Here is a 20,474-nt window from a genome sequence, read left to right as displayed (position 1 = left end):
AGGTACTCGAGCAGACGCCGGATCAAGTGCATGTATTAAGAGTGCTTCCCTGCCTTCCTCCTCCCGTGTCTTCCGTAAGACCTCGATGCTTATATACGTTACTCTCCCAGGTTTCCCTTCTGAACGCCGGACGCAATGAAGAAGGGACGTAGAGTTGGTCGTCGATGCCGGCCGTGCACGGCCGAAGAGAATGGTGGTGGTAGTGAAGTCGTGTATGGCGAAATGTGTGTTGCTTCTTCAAGGCAACAATACCCCTGGGAAGCAGCCAATCGGGTATGACTGAGCCTGATCTCGTGAGATACATTCGTTAGATGATGCTGGATGAGCCGGTCGTGGACCGAGTCCACCAAGCGAAGCCAATCGGTGGGCGTTGAGCAGCGTCTGCGCCCGCATCACGGATGGCGAAAGGGCTCAATGCCAGACGCTCGCACGGTTTGTGCGCTCGCTTATCGAACGCCGATCACATGGCGGGGGCCAAGGCTGCTCGAGGAGCTATGCGCGGAGGGATCCGAGTCCAAGGGTGCCGAGGAGCGATAACTATCACCACTGCCCGCGCTAGCGCTCGCAGAACCTGTCAGACTGCGTACTTGAGGCTGAAGCTGCGCCGAAGAAGACGGCGCCGCTTTTGGCGGGGGCGCGGGATAAACATTGCTCACCCCATTACTCTGCTGCTCCAGCTGCTGATGCGGCATGACTCCATTCACTGGTCCTCCGGTCGGGTACCGCGGAATGGGTTGGCGCAGGCCGGGAGGGCTTGGGCGGCCATTGTTGTAAGAGCCGCTGGGGGGTGAGGGGCGAAGATTGGGACGCGGTGTGATCGAACCATTCGTCCCGTTCAAGAGATTCGCTGGTGAGTGGCTGCCACGTCTGCTGCCCGGTCCCGGAAAGGGAGCGCCAAACCCGTTCGGACCAGGACCATGACCAGCTCCTTGCTGGAGTTCATGGAGCCGCTCAGCCGTGAGAGAGTTGGTCCGCGACTCGATGCCCATGTTGTGTCGGTCCACATTGCCGTAGCGGTCAGAGCTGTAGCCCATCAAGGGATTGTTCATCAATTCCTCGCGAAAGTGTGGCATCTCGTTCATGAGAGTGGTGCTCGTTCGGTTCTTGGGGAAGCCTGGACGTCTCGGTGGATTGCGGCTGTTGCGCATCTGGCCACCCATGCCCATCATCTCCGGGTTCGCGCGCAATTGACCGGCGCTGGGAGCCTTGCGCGTTCTCCTAGAAGTGACGCTCATCATATCGATCTGATCGGCATCCACGCCAGCCATGCTCGGCGCCGCCATGGGGTCGAAGAAGTCGGCGCCATCCTCGTCGTCATCGTCGTCGTATGCGGCGGGAGCCATGCGCCCTTGCCCCTGCCTCATCCGGAATTCTCGCTCTCGCAGTGCAAGCTCTTTCTGACGAAGGGCAAACTCCCGCTCGCGCAGGTGAATATCGCCACCCGCACCGTTTGACATGTCGTATCCGCCATCGTCCACCATGTCATCGTAGAGCATCACATGACTGAATTCCTCCAGCCCAGTCTCTTCCAATTCCGAGCGGCGAGGAGGCGGGCCACGAGGGCCATAGCCGTTGCCATTCATCCCACGCGGTGGGTATCCATTCATCGGAGGCGGACCCCTTCGCATACCCGGAGGCATGGGCCCGCCGACGGCTGAAGCCGCACGGTTTCGTGGTGGCATCCCGTTACCCATGGGGCCGCGGCCCATTGGTCCAGGACCGGGCATTGAACCGCGCATAGACGGCGGCATCTGAGCCGGACCACTTGGTGCCGAGGACATCCGTGGCATCGGTGGTGGGACGGCGGTGGCGACGGCGACGGGGGAAGGAGGAGGTCGTGTCTGGTTGATGGTGTTGACGTTGTGCAAGAGCGCGTAGAGTGTTTCGATTCGGGGTACCGGCACGCCAACTTCCTGCGCGAGCTTCATGGGGGAGCCCAGATAGGTCTCCACCTCCATCGGCCGGCGAGCCAAGAAGTCTTGATACATGGTGCTTGTGCTTTCGGAGGGAAGGATCATCTGCTCCATGACCTCTTCTCGATAGCCGGGATTGAATTGGCACCCCTGGGCTTGGGCGATGGCGAGCAGCTCGTCAATCACGCCGCTAATAAGCGCACGCACGCCCGTCTTCTCGAGCAGCTCGGCATGTGATGGTGTCTCAAACACGACGCTGGCGGGGTGGAAAGCAATGTTCCTGCGTGTTTTGATTAGCTTTGCGGCAGTGAGGAGGCGGGACATTGCATCTGCTCACCCCATCGTCCTTTCGTACTGCTGTTGCCGAATGTTGGAGGAGACCTCGCAGTCGACTTGCCCTGACTTGAGGGTCATGGAAAGAGCCTCTGCCATATCCTTCTGTATTGATGCGGGGATGGAGGGATTCTTGTTCGCCGCACCCACCCACAGCTCGGTGCCTCCTTTGTGTTCGAACTCGGCGGGACCCAGTTGTGCAATCTCCGCGCCGCATACCAAGGAGAGGACGACGTTTGTGGGGAAGCGTTGTTCGAGGTAGGATTCGATGCCAAGGGTGTGTGAGGTATTGACGAGGATGCAGGTGTGTTGGGGCGCGACGACCGACTCAATGACGGAGGCTAGGTCGTAGACGTCGGGCAAGGCCTTGACGCAGAGGACGACGTAGTCGAAGGAAGCTCGCGAGGCGCCGGCCGCTTCTTCGGGGGTCTTGACGACTGTGAAGGAGGTGTCAGCAGGGGGAGGGGCAATGGTGGCATTGTCTCGGTCGAGAGTATCTTACCTTGTCTGGGTTTGAATCGCTCATTTCCAAACTTGCTCGATCTATACGCGTGTCAACGGGAGTGAAGGTTGTCGAGGTAATCAGACCGTCACGCACCGAAAGGAGATGCCGTATTGTGCGACCGAGTCGAAGCCGCTCTTCCACACCAGCGTGACATCGCAGGCGTTTGTGGCGGACAGACGCCAGGAGAGGAAGGCAGAGACGGAATTGCCGCCCACTAGAAGACAGACGGGGTCAGCTTGGCGATGGTGACGCGTGGAGATGGTGTTTGATGGGTGTGAGGGTGCGGGAGGATGTTTCGGGGAGAGATGGGGTGTCGACGGGACGGAGACTCACCGGAGAGGATGCGCAAGCGCGGCGTGGAGGGTGCCATGATGGCAATGAGGGCAGGGATGGTCCCTGGTGATGGGAAAGGGAGGAGATGTGATGCAAATCAGTGGTGGGCGTGTTGGCGTGGACGAAAAGCGTGGCGCGGGCGGAGGAAAAAGTAACACGGGCAAAGCAAGACCCGCGTCGGCGTGGGTGCACGGGCGAAACGAACGTGATGGAGAATGCGCCGCAGCAGAAGCAAGAAGGCGGAGGAGAAGCGAGTGTGAGGCGGCGGGAGGAGGGGTGGTGTGGTGAAGAGACGAGAGGTGGGAGGTGTGTGTGGGAGGGTGTGTGAGACGGAGACGCCTGCAGGTGAGAATCGAGGTAGTCAAAGTCGTTGGCGTGCGCGGCCCTGGAAGTCTCCTGCCCGTGCAAGTCCCACTTTTGGAGAGCTAGTCGCGGAGGAAAGAGCGAAGAGACGGCGGCGGAGGCGGTGCTGGCGCGGACGGGTCGCAGCTGGCGGGAATGCGCAGAGTCGCGAGGGGGGCGTGGTGCGGTGGTGCGTCGACGTTGCCAGCATGCACAATGGCATTCATTCACGTTGTCCGGGCGTGGGCGAGCCCGCCGTGGCTGGTGTGTCGCGCTTTCCCGACCGTTCAATTTGCCTCGTCGCCGAAAGCGGAAAGTGGGTCAGGAATTGGGCTAAAAACGGGTTCTCAACCTGCACATCAACCATGTGCATCTGCTGCACAGACTACAAGAAGACTAGGATGATGCATGGTGCGGCAGTGCGAGCTCCGGCGAGATGACTGCATGCATGCCACAGGGTGAAGCATGCTGCCATCTACGCGCCCGAGTCTGCCATCACCATCGCCAATGCCAGAGCCCTGGCCCTTGTAGCCACACCCTTCTGCAATTGTTTGGTCGGGAGTTAGTGCGCCAAGGACAAAAAATCTCGTCGAGCTACCAAGTCTACCTTACCTTATGCAAGCATGCCCTGTCTTCACAACTCGGGCTCGCGGACGATGCTGACGGATGCGACGAGTCATTCGTACGGCCTGGAGAATCCAATCTTCAACGAAATCTCAGATCCAGATCTCATCAAAGCCAAGCGTGAAAACGCATACCAGCGCCCATGAATTATTAGAATTCATACACCACCGTGTTTCTTTGCCCTTCATCACACGCTCCGGCGCGTCGGAGTGTTTTGGCCCTTCCTTGAGATCAACCCCGGTCGATGTGAAACAGTTGAGAGCAGCGGGAACGGTTCCTCTTCCGCCGCCATCCGCCACACATTAGCCGTTGCACTAGTGAGCCTAATCTCCATCGACCATATCTGCCTTACTACTGGTCCGATATCAATCACAGATGAGGTTATATACATCCGCATTATTACTATAGCTGCTCGATATCAGACCGTCGACAATCTCCATGACCTGCTGTCGTTCCCGTCCTGACATCGCTGCTCGAATCGCACGTTTGTCATTCGTCTGTTACGGAGTCCGAAGAGCGAGCTGCAGGCATCAGTCCCGAACACAGCCAGTGTAATAATAGATTATGACACTGTCACGGCCTTCACCAGGCTATCATCAGAAGATGGACCACGTGGCACGAAATGAAGATGGACATTCCCTGCCTCGTCTGTCTCATCTACATCCAAAGCGCGGCGACTCCTCCCTTCTCACTCGCCGCCCCAAACATGGGGATGCGTCCGCGTCATCCAGCGCAGCTCATCTTCTTCCTTGTCGTCCATCCCGCGGTCACATTGCCGCGTTAGCCAGTATCAAAATCACACAGGCCAGAGTTATGGCAACAATAAAGACCGCCGCCCAGGGTGCTGCCGCCTATTGCGAGCAGATGCTATGTTCACTACAAAAATCAACGCTGTTCTATCTACGTCGCACTGATGGAGCTCAGTAATAACAACAACACGGCAGTAGGATGGCAATCCAGCTCTCGAAGACATCGCCTCCTCGATCAAAAGACGTAGAGCTGCCTCAGCGCTTGCTCCTGCGGCGCCGGGAGATGGTGTAGGAAGTCGTCGAAATTGCCGCCAATCAGCCGTTTGTACTCCACGAGCACCTTCTCAAACACCTTCAGCGGCCCTTCGTCTTGCATGCCCGTCAGGAAGATGCCGGGTGCGTTGGCCATCTCCATGAAAAAGTCCAACAGTCCGTTCTCCAGCGCTTGCGGGTTGTCAAGCACCACCTGGCCAAACCCCTTGTATGCATGCCCCTTCTCGTCCGTCCACCCGACCTTTTGCATCGACTTGAGGAAAGGCAGGGCAAAGTTCTGCAGGTGCGGCGCCAGCTGCTGATGGCATCCTATGCCCAACCGGCCCAACGCAATCGCAGAGTTCTCGTTCAGCGATTCCGGCACGGTGTCATTGAACATGATGATGGCCAGCTTCTGCAGTAGTCGGTCGATATACGGAGACATGCCTGGGCCTTGTCGCATGGCGATTTCGCCGCAGGACCAGCAAGCATTATTAATGACTCGGAAGGCCGTTTCGGGGTCGTCATTTGCTTGATCGAGGTCGAGTTGGTTGATGAGGAGTTCCAGGATCGTCGGAAGGTATGGCTGTAGGAGGGGGAATAGGTAGATTGCACAGTCGCCCAGCAGAGCGTAGGCGGACTGCTTGACATCATTGTTGACGTCCTTCATGCAGTACGCCACGAGCTCAAACACGTTCGGCTTGGCCGAGTTCGCCAGCGCGGTGCTCTGCTGCTCGCTCAATACTTGAATCATGCTGCTGACAAGGTCGAGGCTGGTCACCAGAAAATCCTTGTCCGGCTGATCCAGCCACTCGCTGTCTGCATTGGCGCTTTCTTCCAGGTTTTGTTGGATGATCTTGATGCAACGCAGGAAGATGGGCTCGGCGAAGGGAGCAAACTCCGCGCCCAATGCAGTTGCCACAAAGGCAAGACATTCCAGCAACGGGAACATCTCTCGTGATCCATCGGGCACTTTCTGCCACCTGGCAATCAATGCCGGCATGAGGAGATTGACCAGCTCCGGCTGCGCGAGCGTCGGCCCTGCATGCTCAGCGAGGGTCTGCACGCAGTCGTAGAGCAGGTACGTGTTCTTGTCCTTGTACCGGCCGAAGCACTTCACAAACTGCTGGAGGATGATTTGGCAGTAAGGCGCGAGCTCCGTCTTAGCCGCTTCTTCCAGCGTCGCAAAAGCCGATGCTGCCGACTCTTGCACCTTCTTGTTGTGGTCCAGCATCCGCTGTAAGATGCCGTCCATCATTGGCTCGAACAGCTGCTGTTTGGGAGCGGGCTCCAATTGAGATGCCCAGCCAGCAAATCGGCTCAGCGCCCAGCAGGTGATTTGACGCACGACAGGCTGCTGGTCATCCAACAGTGTCGTCATGTACGGTATCAACTGCGGCAGGTGAGGTTTAATCTCGTCCATGCACCCTGGGCCAATTGCACCCAGTGCCAGCACCGCGGCCTCGCGATTCTGCCAGTCCTTGTGCTGGAGATTGTTCATGAGCCACGGAATGGTGACGCCAAACACTGGCGCTCCGAAGTGCAAGGCTAGACTGTCGAGTGCCGCCGCGGAGCACTTGCGCAGGTTCCACTCGTCTTCCGGGTCGATGTCAAAGTCCTCGTCCTCTTCAATCTCGCCATCGCTGAGCTCGCCGTCATCTTCGTACGCATAGCCGTTGATTGATGGTTTGTCGCGACCGTTGGCTGACGTGGAGGGTGCGTCCGGGACACCACTCCTTGCAGATTTTGCAGTTGCAAACTGTGGCCGAATTTCTTCTTCTTTGTCTTCGGTATCAGCGTCGTCCTCGTCGCCCTCTAACCGCAGCTGATCGTCCTCGCTGTAGATCATGCTGTCCAACAAGACGGGTACGATTCGGTCAAGATATGGACCAAGCGCATCCCGGAGGGCAGGTGCGCTGCTGGCCTCGAAGAAGAACTCTGCCGCATCGAGTGCGAGTTCTTGATTCTGAATTTCCGTCTGTTGGGAGAGAGTGTAGTCGACAATGCCTTGGACGTGTGGGATGAGGACGTTTGGCATGGCATCGGCAATGAGTGCGAACGAGCGGCAGACGAACCTGCGCACATCCTCACTGCTGTCGGCAACCAGGTGGATGATGCGTGGCAAGATCTCATCGATATGCTCCTTCGCGGTGAGCGCCGCGGGGTCCGTGAGAAAGACGTTGACCGCGGAAAGGGCCCTCCAGCGGATTTTCGCATCGGGACTGGTGGTGAATTGCAATAGCTTGGGCAACAGAAAGGCGAGGGGCCGTGGGGAGTTATGCTGCTCTTCGTCGAGTTTGGCTTTGTTGTCCTCGCAGATCTTGAAGAGAGTACTCATGGCGCCGTCCTGAGCATCTGCCGATGCCTGTGCGCTCTCCAGAACGGAGACCAGACTCGGGATGATGTCGGGCCAGCCCACGACACCTCCTTGCCGCACGATCTCGGTGACGGCATTGCCCACAAAGTTCCGGATCTGTGCATTGGGATCCTGCAAGCCTGCCGGAAGGTGTAATTTCATGTACGACTGGTTGTCCTCTGATATTGACTTGTACGACGTCTTCACGCTGTTCTTGAGTAGGAGCGCACCAGCCGATCGCGCGGCATGCCATATCTCTTTGGTGTATTCGGTGGGGTTTGCCGATGTGACGCAGATGAAAGTCAGATAGTTGATGATGTCGGGAGACTCCTTTGCTTGTTTCAACATCTGGCCTTTGGTTAGCGAGAAAGACAGGTCGGGCAGGGGAGACGGCATCTACGCACCTGCTCCGCATTCTTCTGTGCGGCCGCATCGTGTCCACTAAAAGAGTCTCGAAGGTACAGGGTGAGCTGGCCTAGCGGCTCAGGCTGCGGTTGCCACCCCATCGTATGATGCTACGGGAGCTTTCGGTGGGTGTAAGGTGAAGATGGTGAAGGAGAGGAGGGTGTGGGAGGGCACGGGTGATGTTTGCAGGCCGGAAAGAGGGCGGGGGAGGTGTCTGAGCGTGGCCGTCTGGTGTCAATTGTCCGCTCGAAGACCGTATTCCCAGTGACGCCCTTGATGGACGTCCGACAGGTGACTGACCGTATGATGAGCACGCCCTTGCACGCAGATGTCTCAGAGAATCCACCCCTCCAGCCTCTTGGTCTCGCTCTCGGTGCTTAGCATGGTCCCATGGTTGTGCGCGCAGGAAGGTGTGAGCATTGGAGTCAAACTGCCGGCAGTCTGCACCAGAAGGGATGAGCGGCAGGGCGGTGCGCGATGGGTCGGGGGGATCGAACAGGCGTCAAACGCGGGTGTGGTGATGGTGGAGGTGTGGGTGCGAGCCGAGCAGGGAATGGACGATGTTGTGGCAGAAGGGATGGCACGTGGCTGTGAGGGCAAGCTTTCAATTTTTCTTGCACACACTTTGGCTCAATGCGGTGACGTCTGGTGGTGCCTCGGGTCGCAGCCAACCAGAACTTTGACCTACGCCTATACGTACCTTCAACGCGTGCGCTGCCTTTGCCATGTTACACCGATTCTTGGTCGTGCTCTCATCCGATAATTGCGATATAATGACAGGGCTAAGACAAGGACTTTCCGCAAGGACCAAGCGTCTCGCTGATGACTGCCTCTCCTTCACACCTTCTACCTAACCCCAATCGCATACCTCTGTCTCTGCGAGATGCTCAACGGCACTGCCCAGTCTACCTCATCTCGACTGCCAACCGCAGCACCAATCTCACTCCGTCGCTCTTTCCACAGTGAACAGCACGTCATGATCCGTGGTGATGGTGATGACGTCCGCAGTGATATGATTGCTCGTGCTCATCTGCCCACCCATCTCCGTCGACCAGTCCTGAACATCCCACTCCAAGCCCTGCGTGCTGATCACCGCGCGGCCATACAAGGGCAAGATGCCGATGTTCCTCGTGATCAGCCCTTTGCCCAGCGGAGTGTGGAGTACTGTCGTTCCGGGCTGCAGAAGAGTGCTGATGCCAGACTCCGAGAACAGCCAGAAGCGCACGTCCGGATTGCGATACTTCTGCTCGCGGTAGAATTCGCCTAAGAGCCCGATGCCCTGGTCGACGCGCCCACCAACGCTCCCCAGCACGAGGATGTCTCGGAGATGGGGCACTTCGTCCTTGATCTTCTTGACTCCCTTGCCGAAATCGGTGCTATACTGATCAGGGTCTTTGGTGATTTCGACGCCAATCTGTTCATAACGCTGGCGAACAGTGTCGTTGAGTGAGTCCAGGTCTCCATGGACACTGTTCGGCAGGGCGCTTCGGAGGGCATCCGTCCAGTCCCATTCTCGATATTGTTTCCTCAACAGATCGTACAGTCTGTTGGCTCCTCCGTCCGCACAAAGACAGTAAGAGGCATTGTGGTACAGCCGGCTAAAGTAGTCGTAGTCGGAAATAGGCGAGTTCAAGACTATCAGTGCAACGGATTCGTTGCTATGTCCGGTGTCGTGTTCGGATTGAGGCGTCAGAAATTGGGTCGGCCACAGTTCGTATCTTGCCTCATGAGTAGGGATGCTCTCTGACATCCCGCGGCGACTGGAGTCAGATTGATCGTGTGCGAAGAATCTCAAAGGTGCTCGTGTGGCTGCAAGTCTGCGACCTCGATGCGGGCGGCGTCGGCTCTGCTGCCGAAGCCCTAATAACTAAGCTGCGTAGGTGTACGGTGCACCACAAATACCACTCTGCACTTACATGAACTTCCCAAGAAAGATTTCTAAGCCTCTACGACTCGTCAACGTCTCTCAGCCTTCGCCTCACCGCCCATCGAATTGTTCGCCGCAATGTTCAGACCGGCATTTCGGGCGACACTAGCATCCTCACCGGCCCGAGCGGCCCCAGGAGCGCGAGCGGCGCGACGCTTCCTCAGTACCGCGCCGCCACATCACAAATCCAGGAGTTGGAAGAGTTCGGCGGCGCGATGGGGATTGGCGGGGGCGGCAGTGTATTACTATAACACTGCGACGGTGTTTGCGGAAGAGCCAGCACGTACGTGACATGGGCCGTACAACCATCGCGCGAGATCTGACGATACTAGATGTAATGCACATTCCTCCGGAGACGCCACGAGAAGCAGACGCCTACCCGACCGTTGCATCCATCTCGGAGCAGAGAAGAGCGCAAGCAAGATCGCAAGCCCAAACAAAAGCCACGGATGCGTCATCGACACCAGCAACGGGGACGGCGACGGCGACAAAGCCTGACGCAGAACAGGTGGCGCCTGGATCGCCAGAAGCTCTGGAGGAAGAAGCTGGAGAACAAGGGGCATTCAACGAGGAGACTGGCGAAATCAACTGGGACTGCCCGTGTCTCGGTGGGATGGCGCATGGTCCTTGCGGGGAGCAGTTCCGCGCGGCATTTAGCTGTTTTGTCTTCTCGAAGGAGGAGCCGAAGGGGGTGGACTGCATTGAACACTTCAAGACGATGCAGGATTGCTTCAGACAACACCCGGATGTTTACGGCTCTGAGTTGGAGGACGATGAGGATGCTGCGTCGCCAATAGAGTCGCAGGAGGGACAAGCTGGTGCTGCGGAGCCGGCGGCGGTACATGCAGTGGCAAAGGAGAGTTCCGGGGTGGCTGAGAGCAGGACACAGACGGCCGAAGCAGCCCAGACTTCGGCATCTCAAAACGAGGACCCTGTGCAGGTGTCGAGAGACGAATTGCAGCAGGAGCAGAAGGCAGCGAAACGGGCTCCAGGGAGCGGCGATACGACCGAACCATGGCATGATGCCAGAGGCGAGAAGCCCAACGCGGGCTGATGCAATGGCCGACGCCGAACCCCTTGTACAATCTGATGTAGAATAGATAGAACATTGCCACTCACCAAACATGTATATCCCTCACGCGCTTCTACATCTATACCTTTTTCGTTCTCCCCGAACGCTCCGCGGCTGACATCCCACGACTTTCGCATCGGCCGCCCGAGCTCCAACCTCTGTCCCTCATCTTCGGCTCGTTCGCCGCCGCCGAGGAGACATACCCCGTCTGTATATGCATGCTCCCCCCACCCCCAAGCTTGACACGGATGGTGAACGAGCAAGCCAAGGGGCTAACAATGCGGTAAGTGAGGTGCCATCTTTCTTCGCTTCTGCATCGTCTCGTACGCAACACAACCGCTGTGATTGGTGCTCGTGGCGGCACGTCTGACTCACCGATTGGCTATGCACGAATCTCGTCACCACGCGGTGAGACAGACTCCAGGCACAGCGTCCGTGTTGGTGCCGTCCGAAGGGCAGCACAAGACCCTCCACCACCCCCGACCAACCAACGCACTCCTCCTGCCGAGCGAGTGGATGGTAGGCAACGACGACGCCAGTTCCGGCCACCGCTGGCCACACTAGATCGTGACCTTCGCCACTGCGAACCATTGCTGGCAGGCAGCCAGATACTCAGCCCTCGCCGGTGACTCTACGCCTGGGAGAGATATAGAAAGCTTGAGCTGCAGCTGCCACTCCAAGTTACACACGCACACAAACGCCTCCCAACAACACACCGCTACACCCGCCGGCCCAGTCTTCGCAACGTTACTGCCCGGCACCAGCACATCCTCCTCCTCCTCCTCCTCATCTACACATCCATTCCATCCCTGGTCGGGCTGATCCTACCGTAAACTATGAGCCTAGAGTCCGGGTCAAACAAAACCACTGCGTCCCTCACGCACACTCTGCCCTCGACCACCCCGTCATCCATCGTCACTCCTGCCTCCTCGGCTGTCGGCAGTCCTCCAAGAGGCGCACTTTTCACCGCTCCCCGACAACTGCATACCGATCAGACCATGGACGACACGGAGAAGGACCAGACAGCCGTGCCAAGTGACCGACAGGAGCAAGCAACGCCGGTAACGGCGAAACCAGACACGGCACCAGAAGATGACGGCAAGAACGCGACCGTGGTCACTAAACCCGTGAACAAGAAGAGCAAGTGCACAAAGGCTGCACACAAGAAGCGCAAACATGCTCGGAAGCCTTCCAAAAAGCGAGCTTCGAAAGACGACTCCGACGTCAACAGCAGCTCAACCGCAGATTCGAGCGACGAGTCTTCCAGCGAGACCTCAGACAATTGCTCTAAAAAGAAAGCCAAGCAAGTGAAGAGCAAGAAGAAGAAGAAGCGTCACCAGAAGAGCAAAAAGGTCCTCGGTGACAGCGAGTCAGATTCGTCGGACAGTGAGGCGAGCGAGGACTCGACAGATTCAAGCTCGTCCGAGGAAGATGTCAAGAGTCGAAAGTCGAAGAAGAGCAAACGCGCCAGGCAAGCAAAGAACAAGAAGTCACGCAAGCCGAAAAAGCTCTCCGGCGATTCTGGGACGGACGTGGTGTCTGGAGAGACGTCCGCCGAGGACTTGAGCGCGCTGCAACAGAGAATAACTGAGTTGCAACTGCAGATGGCTGGCAAGTCGAGCTACATCAGAGACCCTTTCAATTCCCTGAGTGGTCTCAAGCCAGCGCCGAAACTCAACTCCAAATCGCTCAAGAGCATCAAAGCGATGGCAAGCAAGCCTGTGGCAGAGCCGGCAGTCTACAAACGTGTGGACCAGCTCTGGGATTCCACCATCCACAACTACAAGCTCAAAGAAAGCGCGGAAGAGGATGACTCGGAGTTTGCTGAGTTTGCTTTCCTGGTTCGCCGGACTTTCGACTGGGAAAACAAGTACCGTGACACCGTCGTGGACATCAAGTCGAAGTTGCTCCGTGCGGCCCTGGTGGACGTGATGAAGGACTGCAAAAGTGTGGCGTTGGAGGTTGCAGAGCCCACGCTCGACCCAAACCTGCTCTTCCTGTACCTCGAGGAGCTGCGCACCTACTACAAAACAACACTCAAAGCCAAGATCAAAGCCGAGAAGAAGAAAAAGGTCATCAAGAAGCTCGAACAGCAGCGAAAAATCGTCAAAGTTCTTGTCCAATATCTCGACGTGGATTACGAGGACACCAAGAAAACTCTCTACCCTCTGTTGGAGGCCGGCAACATCACCTTCGATCTGTTGTGGGCCCTGTTCAAACCCAACGAGATCGCCGTCACTTCTTGCTACGGCATCTGGAGCGAGCCTCGCTGCTTCAAAGTGGAATACGCAAACAAGTGCGCTTCCTTGACTCGTGGGGAATGGTACTGCATCGAAGGAAGATACCTTGAGTACGATGGCAAGTCTTTCGGGTTTGGCGACTTTGAGAGTGATGTGGAGGGTTTCAAAGGTCCACGCAAGATAACCACACTCTCGACCTACCCTCTACAATACCACCAGGATCCGGAGAAGGTGAAGCAGCAGATTCTCGAGCGGTCGGAAAAGTTCCTCAACCTGGAAGGCATGCATTACAAGTTCCACAAAGGCCTGGCATTCATGAAGAAGAAGAAACAGGTGTTGAAGATCAACATCAACAGCCGTATCATGCTCGACCCTGCCACCTTCCGAAGAGTCAATCCCAACTACCCAATCTCATGGATCAAGCCCAAGGAGGACGCCGACCTCTTCAGCCTCTCGGATGACGATTCAGACGGCGGATGCTCATGTGGAGGAGATTCTGACGACGACGTCGCCGGTGGTGCTGATCATGAGCTTTCCACGGGTGAGGATCGCAGCCCCAAATACAAGTACAAGTGGACCAAGGACGACAAAGGGCGGACCGTCGGTGTTCGTGTCGAGGTTGATGATGACGGCAACCCTGTACAGTCTCAGCGAGTCGAGAAAGTGAGCGAAACGCCTGACGGCCGACGCAAAATCTTTACCGAGGAGGAGCTCTTGCTCACGTCTCCTGTCATGCTGGGGTTTGCCTTTTCGGAGAAGCTGTGGTTGGAATTCTCCATCTCCGGCGTGCGGGACATTGTGTACAACGAGGACGCGTTCGAGTCACTGGTCCTGCCGCCCAATCAAAAGTCCATCGTCAAGGCGCAGGTCGAGAGTCATAAGTTCCATGGCGCGAAGACGATTGACGATGTCGTGCAAGGAAAGGGGAAGGGACTGGTTGCGGTGCTGCATGGCCCGCCCGGAACGGGCAAGACGTTGACGGCGGAAGGCATTGCGGAGCTTTTGAAGTGTCCGCTTTACATGGGTGAGTTTTTCCATCATGTTGTTGGTGTGGCAAGCAAGTACTGATTCTGGTTTAGTATCCGCTGGCGAACTGGGCACGGATTCGTCCAAGCTGGAATTCGAGCTGCAGAAGATCCTCGACATTGCGCACTCCTGGGGCGCCGTCTTGCTGCTGGACGAAGCCGATGTCTTCCTGGAGAAGCGAGAAGTGCACGACATCCACCGCAATGCCCTTGTCTCCATCTTCCTGCGTTTGCTCGAGTACTTCCAGGGCATCCTCTTCCTCACCACCAACCGCGTCGAGACCTTCGACGATGCCTTCCAGTCTCGCATTCACATCGCCCTGCGGTACAACGAGCTGAATCAAAAGGCGCGCAAGGCCGTGTGGAAAATGTTCCTCGACAAGGTCAAGGACATGGAAGGGCTCGATGCCGTGGCTTTCAGCGACTCCGAGCTCGACATCCTTTCGCGGAACCAGCTGAACGGCAGGCAGATCAAAAACTTGGTCCGCACCGCCCAGGCTCTCGCTCTGAACGAGAAGGAAAAGTTGACGATGGAGCACATCAAGCGGGTGATTGAAGTCGCCGAGTCGTTCGGTCACGATTTGAGGGGTGGGACGGGGTACATTGATGCCATGCGGAGTTATACTTAACGTGTGACGTTCTTTTGCCACGAACGATAATGATTACGACACGAGAACATGAGAGCAAGATTGGGCATGCAATCCCTGGGGGAAACACTGGGAGGAAGTAACGAAACATATTATGGGATACAACAGAAACTCTTCCCTCACGTTGCACTTCCTGTCCTGTAATGTGAAGGAAGTGCCAAATCGCAAGGCTGAGGTGAGCCCGTCTTCACGTGATGTTGGTGAAGTCGCCGTGCAGATTGCAGCACGGGCGTTGCCAGCCCCAGCCCAGCTCGACCCTTAAGTTATTACTACAAACCCTCAACTTTTTCGACACCTTTCCGTAACCCATCTTTGCCATCCTCCATCCACCTCGCGGCCTCTTTGCGCGGTTCCCTCCTTTCCCTTCGCCATCATGTAAGTCAAAAGAGCCCCCCTTCTCCCAACGACATGCTCACCTCTCCGTCCAGGGCGCCTCTTGTCGATAACCCGCACATCATCTCCGCCTCCCTCCACAACCCCCGGCCCCTCTTCTTCCACGCCTACATCTGGCCCTTTGCCATCGCCTGGCCCGTCTTCTTCTCCATCTACCTCTCCACCGAGTCCTACAACAAATACATCAACGGGCAGGAATGGACATTTGTCTTTGCCGGCTCCATCGTTACCGTTCAGAGTCTCATCTGGCTCTCCACATTCTGGAACGTGAATGTTCGCACCTGGTTCACCACGACCAGCGCGCGGAGCATCAAGGATGCGCGCCTGATCAAGGTCATTCCCGCCCAAAATGCGGGCAGCGCGGAGATTTGCCAGATCCAGAGGAGCCGGCGGCCCACGGATGGCAAGGAAGAGACGAGCTTCTTGTTTCAGAAGAGAAACTTTCTGCTGGACGAGGAGAAGGGATCGTTTGCGCCGTTGCATTTCAACATGGACAAGGATCCTAAGCCCTTGATTGCCGAATTCCAACGAAGTAAAGGGCTGAGGAAGAAGGACGAGATTGAACGTTTGCGCCAACACTACGGGAGCAACATCTTTGACATTCCCATCCCCACCTTTTCGGAGCTGTTCAAGGAGCATGCGGTCGCACCGTTCTTTGTGTTCCAAATCTTTTGCGTGGGCTTGTGGATGCTCGACGAGTACTGGTACTATTCCCTGTTCACCTTGTTCATGCTGGTCGTGTTTGAGTCGACGGTTGTCTGGCAGAGGCAGAGGACGTTGACGGAATTTCGTGGAATGAGCATCAAGCCTCATGACATCAACGTGTACAGGGAGAACAAGTGGCAACTCATCTCAAGCGATGAACTCCTACCCGGTGACCTGGCTTCGATCTGCAGGACAAAGGATGACAGTGGAGTGGCGTGTGACATGGTTCTGGTGGAGGGTAGTGCCATTGTCAACGAAGCTATGCTTTCCGGAGAGAGCACGCCCGTCTTGAAGGACTCGATCCAGCTACGGCCGGAAGACGCACGAATTGAGCCCGAAGGACTGGATAAGAATGCGTTTCTATGGGGTGGAACGAAGGTGCTCCAAGTGCAGCACGGTACCGCTTCCGAGGATGCGTCCGAGACCGTTCAGCAGGTTTCGTCCGGCGTTCCCCCACCCCCGGACAAAGGCGCCATGGCCATTGTCATCAAGACAGGCTTCGAGACGAACCAAGGTGCTCTCGTACGGACGATGATCTACTCGACCGAGCGCGTCAGCGCCAACAATGTCGAAGCGCTACTCTTCATCCTCTTCCTCTGCATCTTCGCTATCGCAGCGTCGTGGTACGTGTGGAAGGAGGGCGTAAAGACCGATCGGCCACGATCGAAACTCCTACTGGACTGCGTCATCATCATCACCTCGGTCGTGCCGCCTGAGCTGCCAATGGAGCTCAGCTTGGCCGTCAACACCAGTCTGGCCGCACTCAGCAAATTCGCCATCTTCTGCACTGAACCATTCCGCATTCCCTACGCTGGCCGAGTGGACGTTGCCTGCTTCGACAAAACCGGTACTCTCACTGGCGAAGACCTCGTGGTCGATGGAGTCGCAGGCTTGTCTTTGGGCGAAGCCGGCGTCACCGCCGAGCCAGATGGAGCGCAGAGTGAAATTAGCAAGATGGCCGCCATCCCATTGACTACCACTCTCACGCTTGCCACCGCGCACGCCCTGGTCAAGCTCGAAGAAGGCGATGTTGTAGGAGAGCCCATGGAGCGGGCAACATTGCAATGGCTGGGCTGGACCGTTGGAAAGAACGACACTGTCTCTGTCAAGCCCCCAAAGAACTTGTTTGGACAAGCTCCCGTCAGCGTTTCTTCCGACACGGTGCAGATCAAGCGTCGCTTCCAATTCTCCTCCGCGCTCAAACGACAGAGCTCGGTGGCGACGACTGTGACGACTGATCCCAACACCGGCAAGAAAGTCAAGGGAACTTTTGTCGCAGTCAAAGGTGCGCCGGAGACCATCCGAAAGATGCTCGTGCAGGCCCCGCCGAAGTACGAAGAGACATTCAAATACTTCAGCCGAAACGGCGCGCGTGTCCTCGCGCTGGGCTACAAATATCTGTCGAGCACCGATGAGATCGGCCAGAATAAAATCAACCATTTGAAACGGGAGGAGGTTGAGTGCGATCTGCACTTCGCCGGCTTCCTCGTTCTGCAATGCCCGCTAAAAGACGACGCTATCAAGGCTGTCCGCATGCTCAACGAAAGCAGCCACCGTTGCGTCATGATTACTGGCGACAATCCGCTGACTGCCGTCCACGTTGCGCGACAAGTCGAGATTGTGGACCGAGATGTGCTCATCCTCGATGCGCCGGAGCACGATGACAGCGGCGAGAAGCTGGTGTGGAGAAGTGTGGACGACAAGACGAACATTCCCGTCGATCCTGCTGCGAGTCTGGACCCGGAAATCCTCCGAACCAAAGATCTGTGCGTGACTGGGTATGGATTGGCCAAGCTCAAGGGACAGAAGGCGCTTCGGGATCTGTTGACGCACACGTGGGTGTACGCACGCGTGTCGCCAAAGCAGAAGGAAGACATCTTGCTCGGCTTGAAGGAAGCAGGATACACGACCCTCATGGCCGGTGACGGTACGAACGATGTGGGTGCTTTGAAGCAGGCCCATATTGGTGTTGCGCTGCTCAACGGCACATCGCAAGATCTGGAGAAGATTGGGAAGCATTTCCGCGAGACGAAGGTGAAGGAGGTGTATCAGAAGCAGGTCGCCCTGATGCAGCGATTCAACAGGCCGCCGCCTCCGGTGCCCATCCAGATTGCCCATCTCTATCCGCAGGGGCCTGAGAATCCGCACTACGAGAAGGCGATGGAACGAGAGGGGCAAATCATTGCGCAGATCGCCATTGCGAATGGGGAGGCAGTGCCGCCCGCTGCAAATGGCGCTCCAAACGGTACAGCTGTCCAGCCTGTTCCGGCGCAAAACGTGCCGGCCAAGTCGCCGCAGGAACAGCGCAAGATTGATGCGGCGAATAAAGCGCAGAATGCGGCGCAGCAAATGGCGGAGAAGTTGACGCTGTCAATGATTGAGGACGAGCTGAGGAACGACGAGCCTCCGAGCATCAAGCTGGGCGACGCGTCTGTGGCCGCGCCGTTCACGAGCAAGCTGGCCAATGTCGTGGCCATCCCCAACATCATCCGACAAGGCCGATGCACCCTCGTTGCAACGATTCAGATGTACAAGATCCTCGCGCTCAACTGCCTGATCAGCGCATACAGCTTGAGTGTGCTCTATCTGGACGGGATCAAGTTTGGCGATTATCAAATCACCATCAGCGGAATGCTCATGAGCGTGTGCTTCTTGAGCATTTCCCGCGCCAAGGTATGTTTCCTTCCCTCGCCATCATGACCTCTGTCCCGCTAACATTGCCGCAGCCCGTGGAACAGCTGTCGAAAGAGCGACCACAGAACAACATCTGGAATTGGTACATCATCCCATCCGTCCTCGGGCAATTCGCCGTCCACATTGCCACGCTCATCTACATCTCCAACTATGTGCATCAATTCGAGGCGCGGGAAGACCGGGCGAAGATTGACCTGGAGCGCAAGTTCGAGCCGTCGCTCCTCAACAGCGCCATCTACCTGCTGCAGCTGATCCAGCAAATCTCGACGTTTGCCATCAACTACCAAGGCCGGCCCTTCCGCGAGTCGATCCGGGAGAACAAGAGCATGTACTGGGGGTTGGTGGCCGTGGCGGCCATTGCGTTTAGCTGCGCGACGGAGTTTGTGCCGGAGGTGAACGGATGGTTGAAGCTGGTGCCATTCAGCTCGCGCTTCAAGATGGAGATGACGGGGGTCATGATTGTGGATTACGTGGGGTGCTGGGCGGTGGAGAATGTGTTGAAGATTGCCTTCAGCGACTACAAGCCGAAGGACATTGCCGTGCGTCGGCCGGACCAGCTGGAGCGGGAGCGCAAGCGGCTGCAACTGGAGCAGGAGGAGGCGCAGAAGGCGATAGAGCAGCAGGCCGGCAAGGCTTGAGTTGGGTGGCTGTCAGATATTGTAGAAGGAAATGCATTGGAGTCGGTTTGGCATGTTGTATCGACCCTGCGTCTTCCGTGCGTCACCCATAGCATTACAGCAGACGAATTGCGAGAATGGGCGTATAACTTCATAGGACATTGATATAGGAGAGACGTCGATGCAGCGTCTACCACTTCGCCTCTTTCCTCGCCATAAATTCCTTGATGATATCGACGCGGAATTGCAGCCCCTTCAACCACGCGTCCAGCTCCTTGTTCACCCTGTCCTGATCATCGCCCAGCTTGGCGTAAAAGTCCTTGCGGTAGGGGGTGGCGCTCATAGCGGCACTGAAGATGGGCTTGATGAGAAAGCTGTGGTGGGGGCGCAGGGTGTTGCCGTAAGCGTCGCGGAAGGAGGAGGAGAGTTCTTCGCCGGGGGTGTCGAGGTTCTTGCGCAGGGCCTGGGCGGTGAAGTCGAGGCCGCGGGTCAGCCAGAGGAGGCCCTCGCTGGCGGTGTGGGACTTTGTTTTGAGTTCGTTGCGCACGAGGGATTGCAGGGTTTCGGAATCGAGGGGGGCGGCGAGTTGGCGGTTGCGGATTTTCTGGGGAGTGAGGAAGAGGCTCGGTCAGTGTGTGCACGTATGGCATGGAGGAGAGGTTGAAGTGGGAGGAACACACTGCGATATTGCCGGTAATGTCACTCTTGACGGGCTTGAAGGCTGCGCTGCCCAAGACATCGAACAGGCCGGTCAGGGCCTCGGAGGCCTCGAGGAATTCGGAGGTGGAGATGGCGTTGTCTTTGCTAGCATCGATGGGCACGTCGACGAAGGAGCGTTTGCCATTGTCAAAGTACGTTCCACCCGGGGGATATGCCATTGGGAGTGGTGAAGGAGAGGGTAATAAGTCGGGAGGGTAAATAGATTATGCTGTACAAAGAAAGGAAGAAGGGGAGGTGTGGGAGAGGGTGGTGTGGTGTCGTGAACTTTCCCACGCGCGGACCCTGGATTGCGCGGTCTCGCCTGCCGAACCGTTTCCCACGCGCCTTCCTTGCATCGCAGCCTTTCCATCCATGTAGGGTGTGGAAAGAGCAATCGAGACTCCACACAAATCGAAACCTCCGGGAATGCTGTTATTTCCAAAAAGTCATCCATCTGCCGTCAGTCGCCGAATGTCGGGCGGATGTACATCACGACAATGCGCTCTCTCGACAAGGCTGTCCCTGACTCCAATCTCCCTCCACTCCCGCCTTTGCAGCCGCCGACTTCGCTCGCGCGGTGGGGTATTAATATGTCCAGCCCAGGAAAAGTGAGCGACACTTGCACTCTTCACTCCCCCATCCT

General features: G+C 57.0%; 7 protein-coding genes across 7 annotated transcripts; 3 read left to right on the top strand and 4 right to left on the bottom strand.

The window, feature by feature from the left end:
• Positions 1–446: 446 nt before the first annotated feature.
• Positions 447–3,121, bottom strand: BDY17DRAFT_256837 (ketopantoate reductase PanE/ApbA C terminal-domain-containing protein; the record flags this gene model as incomplete). The annotated part of the gene is made up of 5 exons (XM_033731635.1): positions 447–2,193; positions 2,251–2,683; positions 2,749–2,789; positions 2,845–2,965; positions 3,085–3,121. 5 exons carry the CDS (start codon positions 3,119–3,121, stop codon positions 447–449), a joined length of 2,379 nt encoding a protein of 792 aa, XP_033586072.1.
• A 1,913-nt stretch (positions 3,122–5,034) lies between these two features.
• Positions 5,035–7,913, bottom strand: BDY17DRAFT_256910 (armadillo-type protein; the record flags this gene model as incomplete). The annotated part of the gene is made up of 2 exons (XM_033731640.1): positions 5,035–7,755; positions 7,812–7,913. 2 exons carry the CDS (start codon positions 7,911–7,913, stop codon positions 5,035–5,037), a joined length of 2,823 nt encoding a protein of 940 aa, XP_033586071.1.
• Positions 7,914–8,439: 526 nt separating this feature from the next.
• On the bottom strand, positions 8,440–9,699 carry BDY17DRAFT_304009 (thiamine pyrophosphokinase). The gene has a single exon (XM_033734673.1). The coding sequence runs from the start codon at positions 9,560–9,562 to the stop codon at positions 8,753–8,755; it is 810 nt and encodes a 269-aa protein (XP_033586070.1). The 5' UTR covers positions 9,563–9,699; the 3' UTR covers positions 8,440–8,752.
• A 31-nt stretch (positions 9,700–9,730) lies between these two features.
• Positions 9,731–10,878, top strand: BDY17DRAFT_304008 (uncharacterized protein). Its single transcript, XM_033734672.1, has 2 exons — positions 9,731–10,022; positions 10,072–10,878. Exons 1-2 carry the CDS (start codon positions 9,818–9,820, stop codon positions 10,791–10,793), a joined length of 927 nt encoding a protein of 308 aa, XP_033586069.1. The 5' UTR covers positions 9,731–9,817; the 3' UTR covers positions 10,794–10,878.
• A 16-nt stretch (positions 10,879–10,894) lies between these two features.
• On the top strand, positions 10,895–14,978 carry BDY17DRAFT_39853 (P-loop containing nucleoside triphosphate hydrolase protein). Its single transcript, XM_033738343.1, has 3 exons — positions 10,895–11,094; positions 12,416–14,075; positions 14,131–14,978. The coding sequence occupies exons 1-3, from the start codon at positions 11,026–11,028 to the stop codon at positions 14,703–14,705; spliced, it is 2,304 nt and encodes a 767-aa protein (XP_033586068.1). The 5' UTR covers positions 10,895–11,025; the 3' UTR covers positions 14,706–14,978.
• A 153-nt stretch (positions 14,979–15,131) lies between these two features.
• Positions 15,132–19,153, top strand: BDY17DRAFT_257149 (uncharacterized protein; the record flags this gene model as incomplete). Its single annotated transcript, XM_033731662.1, has 2 exons — positions 15,132–18,494; positions 18,548–19,153. 2 exons carry the CDS (start codon positions 15,132–15,134, stop codon positions 19,151–19,153), a joined length of 3,969 nt encoding a protein of 1,322 aa, XP_033586067.1.
• Positions 19,154–19,322: 169 nt separating this feature from the next.
• On the bottom strand, positions 19,323–20,010 carry BDY17DRAFT_318875 (glycolipid transfer protein domain-containing protein; the record flags this gene model as incomplete). The annotated part of the gene is made up of 2 exons (XM_033736229.1): positions 19,323–19,736; positions 19,813–20,010. The coding sequence occupies 2 exons, from the start codon at positions 20,008–20,010 to the stop codon at positions 19,323–19,325; spliced, it is 612 nt and encodes a 203-aa protein (XP_033586066.1).
• Positions 20,011–20,474: the final 464 nt, after the last annotated feature.

The sequence above is a fragment of the Neohortaea acidophila genome (genome assembly GCF_010093505.1).
Source record: "Neohortaea acidophila strain CBS 113389 unplaced genomic scaffold BDY17scaffold_11, whole genome shotgun sequence".
NCBI classification, from domain to species: domain Eukaryota; kingdom Fungi; phylum Ascomycota; class Dothideomycetes; order Mycosphaerellales; family Teratosphaeriaceae; genus Neohortaea; species Neohortaea acidophila.
Note: the sequence above shows the minus strand (reverse complement) of the source record. Positions and strands in the feature narration are given on the sequence as shown.

What these genes read in the sequence shown, in the direction of transcription:
- BDY17DRAFT_304009 (XM_033734673.1), bottom strand. Translation starts at nt 9,562, where the DNA reads ATGTCAGAGAGCATCCCTACTCATGAGGCAAGATACGAACTGTGGCCG.
- BDY17DRAFT_304008 (XM_033734672.1), top strand. Translation starts at nt 9,818, where the DNA reads ATGTTCAGACCGGCATTTCGGGCGACACTAGCATCCTCACCGGCCCGA. An exon ending in GTTTGCGGAAGAGCCAGCAC is followed by an intron (nt 10,023 to 10,071) that starts GTACGTGACATG and finishes TGACGATACTAG; the next exon opens with ATGTAATGCACATTCCTCCG.
- BDY17DRAFT_39853 (XM_033738343.1), top strand. Translation starts at nt 11,026, where the DNA reads ATGCATGCTCCCCCCACCCCCAAGCTTGACACGGATGGTGAACGAGCA. An exon ending in GCCAAGGGGCTAACAATGCG is followed by an intron (nt 11,095 to 12,415) that starts GTAAGTGAGGTG and finishes TTGCAACTGCAG; the next exon opens with ATGGCTGGCAAGTCGAGCTA. An exon ending in GAAGTGTCCGCTTTACATGG is followed by an intron (nt 14,076 to 14,130) that starts GTGAGTTTTTCC and finishes ATTCTGGTTTAG; the next exon opens with TATCCGCTGGCGAACTGGGC.